The sequence below is a fragment of the Carassius carassius genome, chromosome 22 (genome assembly GCF_963082965.1).
Source record: "Carassius carassius chromosome 22, fCarCar2.1, whole genome shotgun sequence".
NCBI lineage: Eukaryota > Metazoa > Chordata > Actinopteri > Cypriniformes > Cyprinidae > Carassius > Carassius carassius.
In genome coordinates, this window is record NC_081776.1 from 2,997,297 (window position 1) to 3,017,631 (window position 20,335).

The following is a 20,335-nucleotide window of genomic DNA, read 5'->3' on the forward strand; positions in this document are numbered from 1 at the left end:
CTCTGTTTTTTTTTTTTTTTTTGCTTTTAGTCTTGTTTTTTATTTCCATCATAGAAAGCCAATGTTATTCATCAGACCGGGGCAATTAAGACGAACAAACACGGCTAACGCGGCCACTGAAACATGATGACAGTGGCAATGAATTCCTCTTGACCATTGAAGATATTCAAAACAAAACTTCACTCCTATTGACTATTTAGTCATTCCACCAGGCACCTCAAGCATAAAACAATAAACTAAAACTCAACTATTCTAGAGTGCCGGAATCTATCTGAGATAGCATATTGAGCTTGAGTGATAGTAAATGCTAACGATGTGCCGAGATAAGAAGAAAATGCCAGGTAAGACCTGGTTCTAAGGTGTTCTAAGGTGTGACTTGACCCGCTGTCCCTCTTCAGTCAAACTTCACTTACCGGCTGAATAATTCAGTGCGTCTGACTGCAGGTATTTGTAGAGGTCAGAGAGCATACATCGAAAACACCAGCTGGGGAAAAACATTATGTAATGTTTGTGATCAGACAAACCAGAAGACTGGATTTGGTGAACAGGATGGTAATGATGATGATGAAAGTCATCATGACAAAGCATGTCACTGCAGGCGCATCTTGTCACCTCAGGCTTCCCATGGGGAAACAATGATATGGAGTGCATTGTTTAATATCACTATGTTTTTAAATGCACAAAGCATGACAATAAAACACCTCAGACTCAGATGATTATGTCCGAGTTGAAAAGGGGTATCTATCATTTATAACAATGACAAATAGCAAAGAGTTACATTTAAAGGGAGAAATTTGGTCCCTTTCACGCTAGGGTACAGTTAACTCAGTGTGCTGTCAAAGGCTGGTTCACAGCTCTTCTGAGAGAGAGTAGACAATCACTATTATTGCCACCCTGATAATCTTACTTGGCTTCACACCACAAGCATTCACAGTCTAATCATCCTACAGATGCAGTACAAAATGATCACAAAGACAGATGCACAAGAACAACGTTTCTTCTACAAGAGAGTTTTTCTTTAGACAAGAATGAATCACTATTAGCTTTTTAAGTAAGGAGAGTTAATCTGATTCCCCAGATATGATATAAAAACAAGCGCACTAGCAACAGATGAAGAAGAGTTCATTTGGGACCAAAAACTTGGAAAGACTGACTAGCTCATAATTCACAGACACAGACACACACACACACACACACACACACACACTATTAAGGAAACAGTCTTTATGAAAACCAAAGGAGTCAATTTTCATTGTCAAGATCCTCCTCAAGATTTCCTAAAATGTCTAGGATATGAATAGAAGTGGTCACATGACTGCTGTTGTTTTTGACAAGGCACGACTCAACTGATCTAAAGTGACCGCTTTCTATAAAATCAGCACCAGATGTGGCCCTTAAAAAGACCAAAAACGCAATTAGATGCATCTGGCTAAAGCAAAATCTATTAATTCTCAAATGATGGCATGTAAAACCAGCACAATTAAGTTTATTTAGTTTCTACTCACCTCTTTATCACACTCAATTTCCAGCCCAGCATCCATTAAATTGCCCTCGAACTCCTCTCGGATAATGATTTTCTCCCCATCGGCGGGGTCTGGGGGTCCGACGTCTACCACCACCTCCGCAGGTTCATCCTTCCCTCCCTCTGAGTCTTTTTCCTCCACTCCTAAAGGATAACTACCATTGGAGATGACGGACAGTCTGTGTTGACTAGGAGACCCCCTGACAGAGGAGCGTTTTCGATAGTGGTACACCAGCACATAGTCCACTTTCCTTCGGCCGTCAGCAAAGCAAAGCCGTTTGCGAGGGTCCTGGTCCATGTCCATCAGGTTACTGGCCACCTGAACAGGTGAGAGGAGAATACAATGTACCCAGGCTCAGTGTTCATCAGCAGTGTGCGTGCATATCAAATTCAACTTCGGAGAGAGAGGGGAGGGAGTATGATGAGGATAGATGTAGGTCAGACTATTACTTCTTAATTTGGCTGCTCTCAATACACTTCAATTTAGATTGAAATTATGAAAGCAATGGACAATTGTCATTCATGCCATTATTTCCAGGTTATCCTTCATTCAATGTTATGGCTATAGAACTCATGCTAATTTGTTTGAGTATTGCTGCTAGTATTCTAGTAGTATTATTCATGAAAATATCCAAAGCATACTCACATGTATCTTGTTGTCAGTTGTCTGCAGCATGTTGTCACACTTAAATAAATACACAAAAACAGTAAGAAACAGCAACAGTTTCTCAGCTTTCCTGGAAAATTGTGTGCGATTCTGGTGGCATGCTCGTTTCTGATGTCACCCTACAGAGACGCCATCATCCATATTTCCCTCTGTTTATCCATCGATCTCGCAAAGCATGTAATCCATCCGTCTGTCTGATTTTGGCACCGTATACTGGGAAGCCCAAAGCTTTGCTTCACGCACAACAGAACGCATCTCCACAGAAACTTCTGATTTATCCCTGACTAATTGTCCCTGGAGGAATACCTGCGCGTCTCCAAGCGCCGGAGTGCATCATTACGCGCCGGAGGGGATTGCGCGTGCGTAAAGATGAAGTCTCCAACAGGTTCAAGATCCACCCCCTCCCTCCCCAAAAAACATTCACCGAACATCCGTTTATTACACCGTGAATCTCTGTTAAATAGCGCTTGGTTTGAGCTTAATATATAGGATCCCGGTTAAATGCCCCATACGTACAATGCTTACTTCTAAATACGTAACGTAATGAAGAAAAAACATTAATAAAGAAAAAAATACTGTTGATGGAGCAATGCATAAAATAAATATTTAAACATAAACATAAGGTTAGAATAATAAAAAAAAATAATAATAATAATGTGACATTGATGCATGCAAATACTTTTACAAATATATATTTTTTATGTATATTTCCTGTTAATTTCAGTCACATTTGGCACTTGGAAAGTGTTCAAACTCCTGACCCTTTAGTTAACAGACATCTTGCAGCTTATACATATTTCATAAACTTTTTGTACAACCCGAATTCCGGAAAAGTTGGGACGTTTTTTAAATTTTAATAAAATGAAAACTAAAGGAATTTCAAATCACATGAGCCAATATTTTATTCACAATAGAACATAGATAACGTAGCAAATGTTTGAACTGAGAAATTTTATACTTTTATCCACTTAATTAGCTCATTTAAAATTTGATGCCTGCTACAGGTCTCAAAAAAGTTGGCACGGGGGCAACAAATGGCTAAAAAAGCAAGCAGTTTTGAAAAGATTCAGCTGGGAGAACATCTAGTGATTAATTAAGTTAATTGATATCAGGTCTGTAACATGATTAGCTATAAAAGCTTTGTCTTAGAGAAGCAGAGTCTCTCAGAAGTAAAGATGGGCAGAGGCTCTCCAATCTGTGAAAGACTGCGTAAAAAAATTGTGGAAAACTTTAAAAACAATGTTCCTCAACGTCAAATTGCAAAGGCTTTGCAAATCTCATTATCTACAGTGCATAACATCATCAAAAGATTCAGAGAAACTGGAGAAATCTCTGTGCGTAAGGGACAAGGCCGGAGACCTTTATTGGATGCCCGTGGTCTTCAGGCTCTCAGACGACACTGCATCACTCATCGGCATGATTGTGTCAATGACATTACTAAATGGGCCCAGGAACACTTTCAGAAACCACTGTCGGTAAACACAATCCGCCGTGCCATCAGCAGATGCCAACTAAAGCTCTATCATGCAAAAAGGAAGCCATATGTGAACATGGTCAAGAAGCGCCGTCGTGTCCTGTGGGCCAAGGCTCATTTAAAATGGACTATTTCAAAGTGGAATAGTGTTTTATGGTCAGATGAGTCCAAATTTGACATTCTTGTTGGAAATCACGGACGCCGTGTCCTCCGGGCTAAAGAGGAGGGAGACCTTCCAGCATGTTATCAGCGTTCAGTTCAAAAGCCAGCATCTCTGATGGTATGGGGGTGCATAAGTGCATACGGTATGGGCAGCTTGCATGTTTTGGAAGGCTCTGTGAATGCTGAAAGGTATATAAAGGTTTTAGAGCAACATATGCTTCCCTCCAAACAACGTCTATTTCAGGGAAGGCCTTGTTTATTTCAGCAGGACAATGCAAAACCACATACTGCAGCTATAACAACAGCATGGCTTCGTCGTAGAAGAGTCCGGGTGCTAACCTGGCCTGCCTGCAGTCCAGATCTTTCACCTATAGAGAACATTTGGCGCATCATTAAACGAAAAATACATCAAAGACGACCACGAACTCTTCAGCAGCTGGAAATCTATATAAGGCAAGAATGGGACCAAATTCCAACAGCAAAACTCCAGCAACTCATAGCCTCAATGCCCAGACGTCTTCAAACTGTTTTGAAAAGAAAAGGAGATGCTACACCATGGTAAACATGCCCCGTCCCAACTATTTTGAGACCTGTAGCAGAAATCAAAATTGAAATGAGCTCATTTTGTGCATAAAATTGTAAACTTTCTCAGTTTAAACATTTGCTATGTTATCTATGTTCTATTGTGAATAAAATATTGGCTCATGTGATTTGAAAGTCTTTTAGTTTTCATTTTATTAAAATTTAAAAAACGTCCTAACTTTTCCGGAATTCGGGTTGTAGTTCAACCATTCTGCCTCTTTCTCTGTCAACCTAATTAATATAAATGTATGCAAGCTAATTTTATTAACCAACATTAACATGCAACCTTTTAAAACTGATTTAACAAAAAATCACATTTACCAAAAATGTTTATCATTACATATTATGACCTCATAAATCAGGACACCAGGTGTAAAGTGTTGTGGTTGTGGCATTTGTTGTTATTTAGTGGTTAAGGAGAATTTTAGTGCCATAATAGCCAACTTCTTCACCTCTACTGCCACATAGACATGTTGAGCAGGCTACTCACCTGATCCCAAGACTCTTCACTGAAATCAAATGGATCATCAAAGGTGCAGCTAATGGAGCTCATGACTTCAATCTCAGATAATTCCTTTAAATCACTCCAGATAGAGGAGGACTCACTCAAGGCAGTGCTGACTCCATTCAGAACACAGCTATGCACTTCTGTTCATGAGAAACAATACAAATGTTTAGAGCACTTAATATCCATACATTTAAAATGTATATTTCTCTTACTCCAAGAACATGACTACACGGGGTTAAGGATGCACTTTTAACCTTTAAAAGACCTCAAAAAGAGACCTACAAAGACATCACACACAGCAAAAAAACACAATCTATTTTTACATCAACAATTTGCTATATTTTATTCTAAACGAAATATTTATATTATTTTTTTTCTAAATATAAGCCACATTTATAATTAAAATTCGAATAAATGTCACCTACACAGGCACTCCACATCATAAATGTTAACTATGTCAACAGCATGTTGTTATCCGGACAGAGCATAACCGTTCTGTTAAATGCCTCTGGCACGGTTTATAACCGAAGTCAGGAGTTTTTAACACACTGTCAACCCATGTACAGGCAATTATCTGTCAACAGGGTTTATCATGACTTACCTACATATGAACAGGATTTATTCACAGCCATGTTACCAGCGAGCTGATGCGCAACCAGGTATGGGACGCTTGTAGACTTTGAAGGTGCAAAATCCTCTCAAGGCTTTGACCAGGCTTAATTTAATACCATGACTGCTGGAAAGAGAGCGAGAGAGAGAGAGAGAGAGAGAGAGGGCTTATGATTGTGCCAAACTTTAACTAATTTCCAGGACCTTCTGTCACAGGTGAACACAGCCCACTTATCATCCAGGTCCACCAGAAATGGATCTATTAAAAACTGAAGCAGATTCTGTGGAAATGTCTTGGAGTGTTTATTCTGGCTGACAGCATCATTAGGATGATGCACCTGCCCCATTCAGTGCAACTATGTCACACACTAAAATATTAGGCCTAGCAGCCTTTATCCCAGCAAACAGGAAATGTCCTCAAAACATTGACTGATGTTCTGGCAAGGTTCGCTCAAAGTTATTATTTCTGAATGTTCTCTGAACATTCAACTTGTCCACTTTTTACAGTAAAAAAAAAAACTTTTATTTTCTTGGTAAAAAATAAATAAATAAATTGGTAAGGGAATTTTCCATTTCATAATTTTGGGAATGTTACTTTTGGATCTTCTCTAAACATTCTAAAACAAGCAGTAACATTTAAAAAATGTTAGACAGACCTCTAACTAAAACATTCCAGGAAAAATATTCCATGAACAATCTAATGATAATGTTTTTGCCCAATTTTTTTGAGGACATTATTAAAGATTAGATCATTTTGAACAAAAATGGTACATTCCCTAAATGTTTTCTGTAACAATCACATACCCAAGAAAAACCTGGACATTCAGAAATATCTTTTTCATAACTTGATGTTAGCAAAAAAAAATTTATGATTATTATTGGCTTGGATGTGATGCTCTTTCATACAGAAGATCAGAACCCCTTTAGAAACATATACTGGAACACACAATTACCGTGATTTTCATGTTGCCAAGATACGTTCTATATAGAAACTCATTCAGATCAGCGAGGAAATATAGGATTTCCTCCATTCAGAAGCGACACTTATACCCCTCACCAGCTCACCCACACAACTGCTCTCGATTTGCTTGATTTTCTCTTGGAAAAAAGAATGGTGAGTATGTCACGTTTAACTCTTCAAAAGCCTGCCCATTAAATCAGCCTTGATGCTCCCATGCATTTCAGACCTTCTATTTAAATACATATATGCTTTACATTACTCACATAGTTCTGGAGGGTACGGTTAGGATAGATTTGGCCCACTGAAAGGGAGGGATTTGCACTGTAAAGGCATACATCTATGTATTTATCTTAATCCATGCTCTGTACATATGGTGGGAGGTTAAGGCAAGGTATTGATGAAAGTCAACTGTGCAACAAACAAACCAATATACATTCAATGAATTAATAACAGGTTCCACCTAAAGAACCAAGAGGTTTGGGGCTGTGAATGTGGTGCAACATTAGCACGCGCTTGTTTTTCAGCTTGTCTTTTAGCAGTGTGTGCCCTCATGTGTTCAATAATCAACATTGCAACCTAAATATCGCTCTTTTATTTATTTTTTTAACATTGTCTGAAAACCACAAGAGGGCACCATTAACACAGCACCATCGTGCAACCCTATACGTTTGCATGTATACATGTATATATTTAAATTGTTACAAATTGAGGCAAATAGAAAAACGCACAACTGTACAGAAAAAAACATTAATAAAGTGAGTGATGCTACATTTGTTTTAAAAAAAAACATTATATTACAAAATTACATAGGCCTACTGTCTGGATATGTAAGTTTGGTGGTTAGAAAAAACAATGTTGCTGCCCTTGTTTGTAATAGCATAGCATACCATAAGTGATAGGCCTATTTGTTTTTTTTTTTGAGAGTTTAAACTTGGCTAGACTTTATTAAGCAATATGTTCTCTGATAATGCACATGTTCTTGTTTGCTTTTATGTGTTGTTTGAATAACAGTCAAAATTAAAGTGTTATTATTTCATTAAATTGTCATCAGGTTGGGCTAAATACAAATTCAGTAGTATGAACAAATATTTTATGACATAACACCCATATCTGGTAGCCTGTTTGTCTAAGAAGCTGTTTAGTAGGATCATGGTTTTGCATACCATTGCATGAATAACTGCCTAGTACATTATATATTACTATATTTATGTTTAACAATCAAATGATTAAGTTAGAATCCCCTTGCTATGAATACAGGTGCCATCAGTTTCTTATGTATGATTTGTTTTGTCATTGAGTCAGTGTTGCTGATGCAAAGTAGGCCCTTCGTTAACATACACCAGGTAACTCAATTAGGATTTAATCACGAGTCATTTGTAAATGGTTAAACATTAAACTGTTGGTTACTTGAAAACTAACCTTCATATGGGAGATCACAGGGGTATTTGAATATTTTTGCTTTTTTTCTGTCCTTGTGCAAGATGCCACCTTGGTCTGTTGCCCATGTAGCCCATTCCTAAATCCACCACTGCATAGCATCATTACCCACCACTAGCCTCCAATGTCCCGAACTCAAAAGAGCACTTTTTTTTTCTAAACGGTCTTTGTGCCACTATGAATACAGAGTTGTTTTGAAGAGAGATCCTTTCACAAAAGGCCTCAAACTGACCCTTATTTCTCCGTTTCCCTTCTCTTTGAGAATAAATCAGTTTAATTTCAAATCCAACTGAGGAAATGTCAAGGAACCACTTAATATCACTTAATATTATTAATATCCACACAAAAGATGATATTTTTGAAGAATGTTAATACCAAACCGTTTTGTTCTGTTGTATTTTGTGTCCATATATTGAAAGTCAATGGGAAAGGAAACTGATTAGTTAACAAAAACATATTCTTTTGTGTTCCAAGAGAAATTCCTTGTGAATGGCATGAGGGCGTCTAAATTATAATTTACATAAAAAATAAAGTATGACTAAAAAAATATGCAATAGGTTTTCTCAGCAAAAAAGAGGGTGTTTTGTTATACCATGACACAGACAAGATTAAATGTCGTCATGTCTTTGCTCAACGTGTGAAAATGTAGAAATATGTGCCCACATTCCACAAAACAAACATGCATGAAATATGCTGTTTAAAAACTAATCTAATTTTAGTGTTTACAAAAACAGACATTGTTCACCCATTAATCTCTCTCAAAATGAAATTACTGGTGAAATGTCACTCTGAGGTGGAACAGGTCTTGTGTCTGAATTAGCCCAATTGTCTGGAATTTCATACCTAAATGATTCAACTCCATAGGCCACTGAATTCAGTGAGCATCTTGGATGCTGAAGTGAGACACACATTGTGACTCAGTTCTACGCCATCTCTCTTGTTGACAAAAGCTTCGTTAAGTAGGTTAAATAAAAAATCTATAAATATAGGGTGACCATTCGTGCCCTTTATTCCCAGACACACCCTGGCCAGGATTTCTATATTGCCTACAATATCAAGGTTTTGGCTTCGTTTGTGCTGTGCAGACAGATCAGTGTTTTGACATCAAAGCAGCATGAGAGTTATAGAGAGCAGTGACATTTACATTTAAGCATTTAGCAGACACTTTTATCCAAAGCAACTACAGTGCATTCAGGCTATTTACTCTTAAAGTTACTGCGTTTCTGGTCTCAAATTGCTTCTTACTGTTTATAAATGTGTGAATTTCTGTCATGATGGTTATTTTCCATACACTGCATGTTGTAACAAAGGTAATAAAGAGTTGGTTAGTATTAATATTATTATCATTATTATTATTAAGTCTCTTTCCGGCTCAGACTGCATAGGTTAAAGCTTATGGGTCTGTGAACAAATGACTCGAATAACCTGAAGACTCATGAGATGAACTAATCAATTCTCTTTCCGGCCCAAGACTGCACTGGTGAACTAACTACTAGACTAATTCCAGTACAGAACCTATAGAATTTTGCGCATGCGCGACTGAACGAATCATTCGGAAGGACGACTCGTTCTTCCCGAGTCACATTAAAGATTCGAATCGTTCATGAACGACCCATCACTCTACACCGATCGGTCTGTGCAGCGCTGCATTATGTCGAACACTCCTAATATGTACTACACGTATTTGCATCGCTTCTCATTCTCTGTAGATCCCACCTTCTCACGACTGGTCTATTATATACAACGCCTGCATGTTATTGGTCTACTGCTTTTCGATCATTACCTTCAGCAAGTACCTATAGGCTATGAAAACAAAGCCAAAACCTGGATATTTTAGTCAATAGAAATCCTGGCCAGGACGTGTCCGGGAAAAAAGCACGCGTGGTCACCCTAATAGCCTAAATATATGATATTCCATCGAGTCCCTGGCAGTATGCTTGAAAGTCATTGTATTCCAGTTGCTAAAGATGACGTGCATCACAGAAGGAGATGGACGCGTGTCACAACACTGGGGGAAGAAGAAAAGCGGTGCTCTGACCGTGACAATGGGCTCCATTCATCTGCAACGAAATTATCATCCTCACTGTACTCGCCTCTCCGCAGAGCCGGCACCACCAGCTTTAGGAAAAATCAATCAAACAAAGAATTTATATAATTAGACAGAGGACAGACTTTGTAAACAGAGCAGAAAATGTTCACTGTGGAAGCAGCCATGAGTAATCGTTGCATAAGGTAGCAGTGCATGTTAATTATCCGCTTATTCGTGTTTTCCGCAAATGCCACATATGGGGCAATGCTTTGTTAAATATAACTTAAAGTTTTGAGGATTTAGCACCGTTATATTAGCTTTTGGAGAGGAAACCACGACTGACTAATGACGATGAGTCATGTGATGTTGACATCCTCATCATTTAGAAGAAAGCATTATATGCTGTAGCCTATCTTACATTTAAAGTGATATTTTGACAAATGTACCATTTATAGCCTGCTGTCAAGTGGTTTCAGTATCAAAGATGTATTGATTAGGCCTATTTCAGAGTAAAAATGACATCAGAGAATATTTGTATACAGCTGTTCGAGAAGGATAGATAGGCTGTAACAGCAGAACTCATTGCTAGCATTGCTGAAACAAAAATATTTTATGAAAGAATGACATGAAAACGTTATTTCTGACAAGTTTTTAATTATTTCATTTATTTTATCATTTAGCAAAAACAAAGACCTTACATTTGAATGTTCTCTGAACTTTTGTCGTTTTTTTTTTTTTTTTGCAACATAAACACATCTTTTATCAAATATCATTGATTATATTATGATTGCAGATCTGCTCATTTGTTAGTGTTGCAACCATTGTGACAACTTTTTTTTTTGCTCTAAGGTCAAAGCGATTGATTGCCATCTTAAAATTGATAATACACTGAGACATGTCACAGAAAGGTGCAAAGTGCCATGTTAGTACACTGATCAGAAGAGAGGCAACTCCTATCTCGTGATGAATTCTGTGAAAGAGTCACACGGTCTGAAAAATAACACAGAAAACAAGACAGAGAGGTTATGAGAGGACAGTCTTAACATGTTCTTCTTCAAATGCTATTATCTTCCTTTTTTGAGTACATACAAATTCATTAGCCTACTTGATGATCATCTCATGAAATAAGATTAAAAAAAAGACAAGTGTGACTGACTCCAGAGCGTCTCTCTCACATGAGAGGTGGGAGTTTGCTGTTATAAAGACACACTCCCCTCAGCGCAGCAGCATTGAGCCACAGACGAGCAACAAGGACAGACACAAACCTTTGGGAAATTAAACATCTGAGAACAACAAAACTTGTGTTGCTGTTTATTTGATTTAGAAACTGGATTTACATGATGTCAAAGTCAGGCCTGTCCAGTGGAGAGCAGTGCATCAAATACATGATATTCGTCTTTAATTTCATATTTTGGGTGAGTTTAATTCAGTTAACTCCTAAATGTTTTATCGTGGAAAAATATTTGTAACCCTATGTGAGTGACATAATGTCTTGGCTACATACTTGCTATTCTGTCTGAAGAGGCTAGTAGTCTTTGAGTTTGGTTTTTAAACAAATTTCTAAAAATAGGACTAGCTACATTGTATATTACTTAACATAAAAGATTACTGCGATAAATATATCTTAGAGGCTGATATCTGTTTTGCTGAATTGAATTGACATTGATTGGCTCTCCATGTCGTTCGAAAATTCACCTACTATGGTGAAGGCTCAACTTAATATTAATTAGGCCTAGTATAACGCTATTGTACGGCATCTGGATCAGTGAGAACAGTACGATTGTATATGCTCACAATCGTTGATCTGTTGGCGAATTATATATATATATATATATATATATATATATATATATATATATATATATATATATATATATATATTGGCAGTGTTGGGAAGGTTACTTTGGAAATGTAATAGGTTACAGATTACAAGTTACCCTATTTAAAATGTAATAGTAGTGTAACTTTTTTAATTACTTTAATAAAGTAATGTAACTAATTACTTTTGAGTACATTTTGTTAATCATCTTCAACCATTTTACACCATGCAGGTTTAACCTTAAAGTAGTGCTCAATACTGTCAGATTTTCACCATTCTTCATCACCTGAATTAAGATGATCACATTTGAACACATCCACCACACAATCAGACTTTAGTACTGCCTTTTACTTTGAGATTGATCTGAAGTTCAAAGCAGATTTAAAATCAAAAGAAATAGTTTATAGATACTGTTTTTGAAACCAAATCTTTGCATAACTACAGGCATCTAACTGCATCTAACAATGGTTTGGGGAAAAATAGTTAATAAAAAAATAAAAGCATATACATCAACTCAAATACGGTTATCTAATAAGCATGTGTCCTATTTTGTGTACTAAACTCCTGAAACATTGGTGTTTTTTTGAAACACTGCTGTCTCTTTGTATATGATATGATGATAGTTTCTCAAAATAAGTAAAAAATGCTCATGAAGTGACTTTTCTAGAGATTAATTTCCATGAGGGGCGGACTGGGAAAAAAAATAGGCTGGAAAATCTCACACTCATACACCCACAACCCATTCTGAAACATGGACAACACTATTTTTTTTTTTGGACCGGAAAAAAGATTTGAGTTCTCTCCTGAACTGCACCTTCACTTCCATTATCCATCCATCTCTCTCATGACTTTAATACTGAAGATTTTTATTTGACTTTTACCATGTTTTGTAAGTGCAATTTTGTTTTTTTGGCAAATGAATTACCACTTGTATTTATTTTTACTACAAATTCCATAATTAAACCACGGTTAGTGCCATACCATAGGCTATATTAATTTTCCTAAGGGTTGTGTTTTTGTATGCACTAGCTCCCCCTAAACCTATGATAAAATATGATGATTTGTCTGCTAAATTACTACTGTAACATTACAAAAGATAATAATGACGTCGTTTATACAGTATTTTGAGTGATTGCGAGCAATGTGCTGCTGCTGCTTGACTAAGTAAACAAAGACAAAACTACATTAGCATATTTACAGATGAAACTGACCTGCACCTGAAACCCTGAACAGAAGTGTCGCTTCTCTGCTCCAGCTGTGCGCTTACACAGTTCACTCCGGTCTCTCTCTCTCGCATTGATTACTCGGAGTCTGATCCAAACCGTTCGGCGGAGGCGCGGAGAGCGCGCGAGCCCAACCATTGCCAGTCACGACTAACCGATTCATGATTTATTAGAGATTTAATTATCGAATGGCGGATTCGGAAATAATCGCTTTAGTATAGGCTATTCGGCCTGCAATTATACAATAACAATATTAAAATATAGGGCCAAATCGTCTGCCAGGCCACCGGTTCTCCCGATGTCCAGTCAGCGCCTGATTTCCACAGACACGCAGAACGTGCAGGATTCATATTCAGTCTTTTTGCGGCTTAATATTCACAGACATCAGTCCATATCGGGTTTTAATTCAAGTGTACTGACCTACTTTTGATTTATTCGTCCAAAATGTGGCATATTGCGTCCGCGTTATAGGCTGAATTCCATTTTTATGACTGGATTCTACAAATGTGTTTTCCGCGTCTCGGAGATTATGGGCCATATGTCTTAGTGCAATTTGGGAAAGAAATAAGCTGTATGTGGATGCGTGTAAATATTCAAATGTAATCCTCTTTGTAATCGTTACAATTTTCATAAGTAACTGTAATTTAATTACTCATTTTTTCTTAGTAACTGTAACTGATTACTGTTACATTTATTTTGTAATTAAATTACGTAACGCCGTTACATGTAACTAGTTACTCCCCAACACTGTATATTGGCGATTTTACTCTTAATTGGATTACGCGACTTTCATCTCCAGGAACGTTAGGCTACTACGTCAGCACGCCCTAATTAACATTCATGAGCTAAGAGTTCATCATCATATATATGTATACAAATCTATGTTCGCCATAGTGTGATTCAAAATATGATGGCATGGGCAGCGGGTAAGCAAAGCATGCTCAGAAACTAAAGACAAACCAATTTTCGATTAATTATACCATTGATTTACTTTTAAATATTTCTCAGAGAGAGGTTTGCATATTAGTTGAGCGGTTAACGAGACGTTTCAGGGTGAATAATGATAACGTAAGGTATTCCATGTCCAATATGGTAATTTTTTCTTATTGAGAGGAAGAACATTTCAAACTTTTGCATTCCTGTTGCTAGGACACCACATCCTTAATCCATCCCATCAATTAGGTTAAATTTAGCCTCAGGGATAGCCTCATATTTCACAAAGAAAGAAATAAGGACAGAAACCCATTACCTGTCACTATAGAAAAATAGACATATAGGCTAAACAATCTATATTAGCACTAACAAGTTTGGCTGAACATTTTGAGTGCTTCACCAAGAAACTTGAAACCAAGAAATGGCAAAACATGACATAAGAGATATTTTTTAAATAAAGGTTTATTGCACTGATATACTTTATATAAAAATGTGCTTGTGTTTTATGTTTTGTGGCAAATTTTGCTCCTCCTCCTTTTCCCTCAAAGGCCAGGTAGGAGCGACTGGCCTGCTGGATTTTTTTCCATTTCTGGTACTCAGTGTCGGGTGTTTTCTTTTGAAACTACACTTACATTTTAGCTATGGCCGCGGGATTTCAGTGTTTCGAATACTTGGTCTTTATCTTCAACTTTATATTCTAGGTAGGTGTTTTTATAGCAATACGTGAGCACATGTTAATTCAGTTGTATGTTAGAGTATAAAGGGAACATAATTGAGAGATGTAAATATGGGTTAAATGTGATGTGATGAGGATGTAAAAGTGTTTAGTTGCTTGTTTACATGTCATAGTTTGTGTGTGTTTGCTCACTCTGATTATCTATAGTCTATTTGATGTAGTGCATGACAAACTTTGCTCTTTGAGAGACACAATTCTCACATTCTACAGTTTTCACACTTGACTTAAGTGTGAAATTAGTTGCTTGTGCATGTGACTTAAACAGCAGCTGTGGTCAGACTGGGATTTTTTTCGAACATTCAGTCTGGTTAAATCTGTTTATGAACATGTAGGGTTTAATTGCACAACCATTAACAGCTCATTTGTGGCTGACATCTGGTAGTGACTGTTTTATGTATGTCTGCTGTAATCGTTTACCGTTGACCTTTAAATGTGTTTGAAAAAATAGTTTACCTTGAATGTGAGACATTTTAACATGTTGTAAGTCAAAAACAAAAATAATGCACAAAAGAAGTTGCAGGCCTCTAAATTTTAAAACCAATAACAGTGAAAATAAAGTTCAGTCTGTAACGTTTATCTTGTCTCAAAGTGCTTTGAAATGAAAAATCAATGGGTCTAGGTATTTAGGCCTGGACCTAAGTGAGCTTTGTGGTGAGTGGACAAACTAGCAAACACTTAGTCAACCCATCAGCAGCTCCCATTGTGTTTGAATGGAAAAAGCTGGGATCAGATTGGGACTCTTCGAGGGACAAGCCTCCACGTCCCCTGGCAGTCAGTCACCATGACTCATATTTGGGACTGCGTTTTCCAAAGCAGGAGAGCACTGGAGGATTGCAATGAATTTTTCAAGTGCTTGAGATGCTTGTGTGTATGTGTGGGTTTTTGGTATGATCTGGTTTGACAAGTATGGTTTGTTTCCTAGTATACATTACATCATTGGTCAAAGCACTCGAGGATAAACGCTGATCTATCCATTGTGCAACTTCATAGAAGGTGGAATGATAATGAAAAGTTTCACCAACTTTTTATGTGCATACTACCAAAACAATCAGTTTTGACTGCAATCAATTCTAAAGGTGTATTTTATTTTGTATGTGAGCTGTTAATTAACTTATGCCTGTGAGAATGTGTAGAAACAAGAATGATTACAATCTAGTACGTTACTCATTCATACAGCATCCTAGGAGTTGCTGGAGTTGCTCTGGACAAATTAGAGTTTAGAGTACAGAATATTTTTGCATATCTATTTCTAAATGTTTGCCATGTGGACGTAAGATCTTGCAGTTGCATGCAGGCTAGCAAGATTATCAGGTTGGTCAGCTTTTGCTTGAAGAGGGTAATGTTTAGTTTGGACCTGACTTCCTGAAAGCTCCACCTTTGTAAATGATTCCACTCTTGGCCTGCAGCTATGTTTCCTTTTTTTGGTTGTTCAGTTTGCCAATGTCACTGTTTCTTAAACTAAACACATCCCTAGATTTATTAGCCTACATCTTTTGTTTGTTTCCTCAGCTCGCAGGTACAGGAGTTTTAGCTGTTGGTCTCTGGCTACGTTTTGATGAAAGAACCAAAGAATTCTTCACTGGAGAAAATGCTTCAACTGTGTTCCTCACAGGTGAGTTTGGTCCTCAGTACTGAGTAACTTCTCAGTGAATCAAAAAAACCCTCCTTATCTCCATACACCTCTGTATAGCTCCTTTTATCACATACATAATCAGGTCTTTATAAGTTGATGATTGTGTATGAGGTACAATGGAGGTCATGGAAAGCAGCCACACCTATTTCCAGACACCAGACCATCTGTCATGTGAACAGTGCATCATGAACAACATTCAACATGAAACAAATAAAATGTGAATCAGGAGCATGACAGAGTTGTTCTGGCTTCTATATATAAAATGTATGAAAAAATGTGCACACACAACTAGTCAAAACTTATTGGAATAATTAAGAAATAAGTATCTTATGCTCACCAAGGCTGCATTTAGTGAAGCAAAATTCTGTAATATTGTGAAATATTATTAAAATGTAAAAGAACTGTTTTCTATTTGAATATATTTTTAAATGTAATTTATTCCTGTGATCAAAGCTGAATTTTCAGCATCATTACTCCAGTCTTCAGTGTCACATGATCCTTCAGAAATCATATTAATATGCTGATTTGCTGCTTGATGAGCATAGGAGACTTCTTCTTTTAAAACATAAAAAAAAATTGCATTTATTCCAAACTTTTGAGAGACAAGACCTGGTCTTGGTCATTTAAACATTCATGGAACAATCCTGTTGTTAAAGCAACATTAATCGTTTGACCACTACAAAAACATGTGTAATATTCAAAGTACTCTATCTGTTCTTCTAGGCTGTGTTTTTATAAAAGACACAATGATTTAATTCTTTGTATCTTGGCTTGTGGAGGAAGACCACAAAACAACCAGCAAAATAAGCTTTAAACCCAAAACCAGCCCCCTAATAAAACATCCCTCAGTTTTTCAAGGGTGGAAACCGCCTAAATATAGTGACAGGGATGTTGGGTTTCTGTTTGCATATTTGTTTTTTAAGAGGCTGGTTGTTTGAGTTATAATGGCAGTAGGGTGTTTTGGAGGAGGCTGTCTTTGGCCCGCGTGATGCCAGCTCTGCCCTTTCCCATCATCCCTCACAGAGCAGCCTTTCTCCTCCTCGCCAACAGAACCCGCATTGTTTGCTCCCTTCCCACCTCCTTTTGTTTTGCCTCGGTTTATTTTCTTTTTCAAGATTCGTCAGAAGAATGTTTGCCTCCATCAATCCAGAAACATGGTCATCTTAGTAGGCAAGTGTCAAAGTGCCTGTCAGAGGTTTTGAAAGCACTTTGCAATGCCAAACATCCTAGTGGTGGACAGTCCAGAAAAGCAGCTACAAAGGTAGAAGAACCATTGTTGGTCCCCCCGAAGAACCTCATGAAAGAACAGTCCTTAAAAAACTGAATATGAAGAATATTTTAATCATCTGAAGAACCATTTTCCTCTAAAGAGCATTTTGTGGAATTGAAAGATTCCATGGAGGTTACAGGTTCTTCATGGAACCATAGATTCCAATAGGTAGGTTGGTGTTTCGTTGTTTCTATGGATACAGCACAATCCACTTAAATGGAATTTTGATTTGCATATCTTGCTTTGCATAGCTTGCAATGTATAAATTATTATTCTTTATCAGAATAAGTAGCTACAGGAAAACGTTATAATTTACACATTGAGAATAATGTATGGTTGTTATATATTAAGTCTGAGAAAATGCTATTTAGAGTAAATGCCTTTGACTTCAAGCATTTATTTTATTATTTTTTTTCAGATGAGAAGCCAAAGAAATAGTAAGGCAACTGTAATGGTAAGTGAATGGGACTAATAATGTCGTCTCTTTCTCCACCTCAGGGGTCTACATCCTCACTGTGGCAGGTGCCGTCATGATGGTGGTCGGGTTCCTCGGCTGCTGTGGAGCAATAAAAGAATCCACTTGCATGCTGGGACTGGTGAGTCCTCCCACATTTCTACAACATAAAACAAAAAAGATTTTGTTTGACGTTGTTCGATGCAGTCATGCCATAGAAGGGCCATTTTTGGGTTCCTCTTTTAATTAAATTTTTTCCTTTTTTCCTTTCCTTAGTCCATTTTTTTCTGTTTTTCTGCTATGACATTTCCATGGATTTTAAAGGTTTTTAATAGAAGCATTGATTCCAATAAAGGACCTTTTTTCGGTGGATGGTTATCATGTGGCTTTGACCCGCAGGCATGATTTAGTCTTTCTGGTTGGCAGGATGAGAATGAAAATGTTGTTGTCCGTGTTCACTTCTTCTCTCACTTTTTCTTGCTCACTCCAGTTCTTTGTGTTCCTGCTCATCATTTTTGCTGCAGAGGTGGCCGCTGGAATCTGGGGATTGTCCAATCAAGACGAAGTGGGTGACAGTCATTCTTCTGATAGTCAAGTCACATTTATTTGTATTGAATTTCACTTTATATAGTACAGTGACTGATGGGAGTGATCAAATACAAAATAATTCTATCCAGCTATAAAGCAGCTGTAAAGAACAATAGTGTCATTATGCAGATTCCATTCAATAACTGTCACATTTCCAATTCTGAAATGACTTCAAGGCAGCTCTACTGAAGACTATAATTCAATATTGAGTTCAGATCTTATCCATTAGTGTCAGTGCAGTAGAATCGCTAATATTTCTGAAAGTTAATTCTTTCTTCTGATGCTCCTTCATTTCCTCTTTATTTCTTTATTTCTTCCTCAGATCGTGACTGATGTCCAGCGGTTCTACACAGAGGTGTTCAACAAATACAAAGATACTAAACAGGAAGCTCTGAGAGAAAGTCTGCGAGCCATGCAGTATGGAGTAAGTGTTCATATTTATGTTTTATTCAAACCATAAAATCAGAAACACTGAATGAATGGAGGAAATAAAGCTTAATGTAAAATTAACTGATTATGTTCAGCTGAGGTGCTGTGGACCATCAGGAACACTTTTTGATGGAGCAGCCGATACCTGTCCCAAAGAGGAGGGTCTTCGAATCTTTGTCACAAAGGTACGAGAAACTCAATGAATACTGAATCTTTTTAAGCAAAATCTCTTCAGTTGAATGTGTTTTTCCATGTGCTGTTGTTACCTCCTGTGTTACCTCTCCAGAGCTGCCCAGACGCTATTGAGGAGATCTTCACCTCTAGGCTTCACGTGATTGGAGGGGTTGGGATTGGTATTGGTGTGGTCATGGTGAGAAGATACTTATGCATATGATTCTGTGCATTTTCAACAAAAAGCTTTGACGCTCCAGAGCTTGTAGCCGAGTCGTTCTCCTCATGTCACACTGGTGTCAGTTATTAACCGTGTCTCTTTCATCGGCAGATCTTCGGCATGATCTTCAGCATGCTGCTGTGCTGCGCCATCCGACGAACACAGGACATTGTTTGAGCTGCCATCGCTTCTGCAGCCTGTCATCTGCTCAGTATTTATCTGTGTCTGTAAAGGTGTGTGTGTGTGTGTGTGAGCTTGCCTGTGTTTGGAAAAGCACTTTTAACAAAGGCCAGCATTAGTTCTCAGCTGTTACAGGTCATGCATATGTTGAGAGGAACAATAAATTGCACTCGAGGCTGTTTTTTCGACTAACATTCAATTGCCTCTTTGAATGTACCTGTAAGCTTTTGGCATTCTTTTAACATTTTATGTGGCTTATTTTATCTACCCATATGAGTGTCTGGAGAGAGTAACACCTACTGTAGTAAATAACCAATAAAGTTGCTAAGTAATTGACTGAAAAGTGGTGATTATTATTTATTTATTTCTTATGCGGAAAAACTACAGTATATATATATATATATATATATATATATATATATATATATATATATATATATATATATATATATATATATAAATTCTGCACTGCCCTCTGGTGTTTTTACAGTGCACTGGCATCCCAACATTATTTGTGAAACAAGTCAGAGCTACTGTGATAAGACTGTATAAAAACAGACCACGTTCTTGTGCATGGAATGACAGAGGCAGGGCAAAGAGTTCAACCTAAATTGAGCCGATTCTCTGTGGCCACCATAATCAGTTAGAAAGTTCAGAGGGACAGCAAATGAAGAATGGAAGAGAATCTTGTGTAGAATTGCAAGACTACCGCATTAGGAAGAACTGGC

The 20,335-nt window shown here is 37.4% G+C and overlaps 2 protein-coding genes across 6 annotated transcripts in view; one reads left to right on the forward strand and one right to left on the reverse strand.

Moving 5' to 3' along the window:
• LOC132098683 (anoctamin-1-like) overlaps window positions 1–20,335 on the reverse strand; it is a 67,896-nt gene that overhangs the window by 34,183 nt on the left and 13,378 nt on the right. For 2 of the 5 annotated variants that reach the window (XM_059504810.1, XM_059504807.1), the window contains exons 3-6: window positions 5,517–5,648; window positions 4,898–5,055; window positions 2,169–2,207; window positions 1,506–1,841 (exon numbers count right to left, since the gene is read on the reverse strand). In XM_059504810.1, coding sequence (XP_059360793.1) covers window positions 1,506–1,841; window positions 2,169–2,207; window positions 4,898–5,055; window positions 5,517–5,547 — 564 coding nt within the window. In that variant the 5' untranslated portion in view covers window positions 5,548–5,648. Of the gene's footprint in view, window positions 1–1,505; window positions 1,842–2,168; window positions 2,701–4,897; window positions 5,056–5,516; window positions 5,652–9,960; window positions 10,136–20,335 lie in introns of those variants that run through there. The other 3 variants (XM_059504808.1, XM_059504809.1, XM_059504811.1) reach the window with 3 other exon arrangements.
• On the forward strand, window positions 11,167–19,950 carry LOC132098685 (CD9 antigen-like). The gene is made up of 8 exons (XM_059504812.1): window positions 11,167–11,366; window positions 16,172–16,274; window positions 18,064–18,161; window positions 18,510–18,584; window positions 18,930–19,031; window positions 19,132–19,221; window positions 19,323–19,406; window positions 19,539–19,950. The coding sequence occupies exons 1-8, from the start codon at window positions 11,289–11,291 to the stop codon at window positions 19,602–19,604; spliced, it is 696 nt and encodes a 231-aa protein (XP_059360795.1). The 5' UTR covers window positions 11,167–11,288; the 3' UTR covers window positions 19,605–19,950.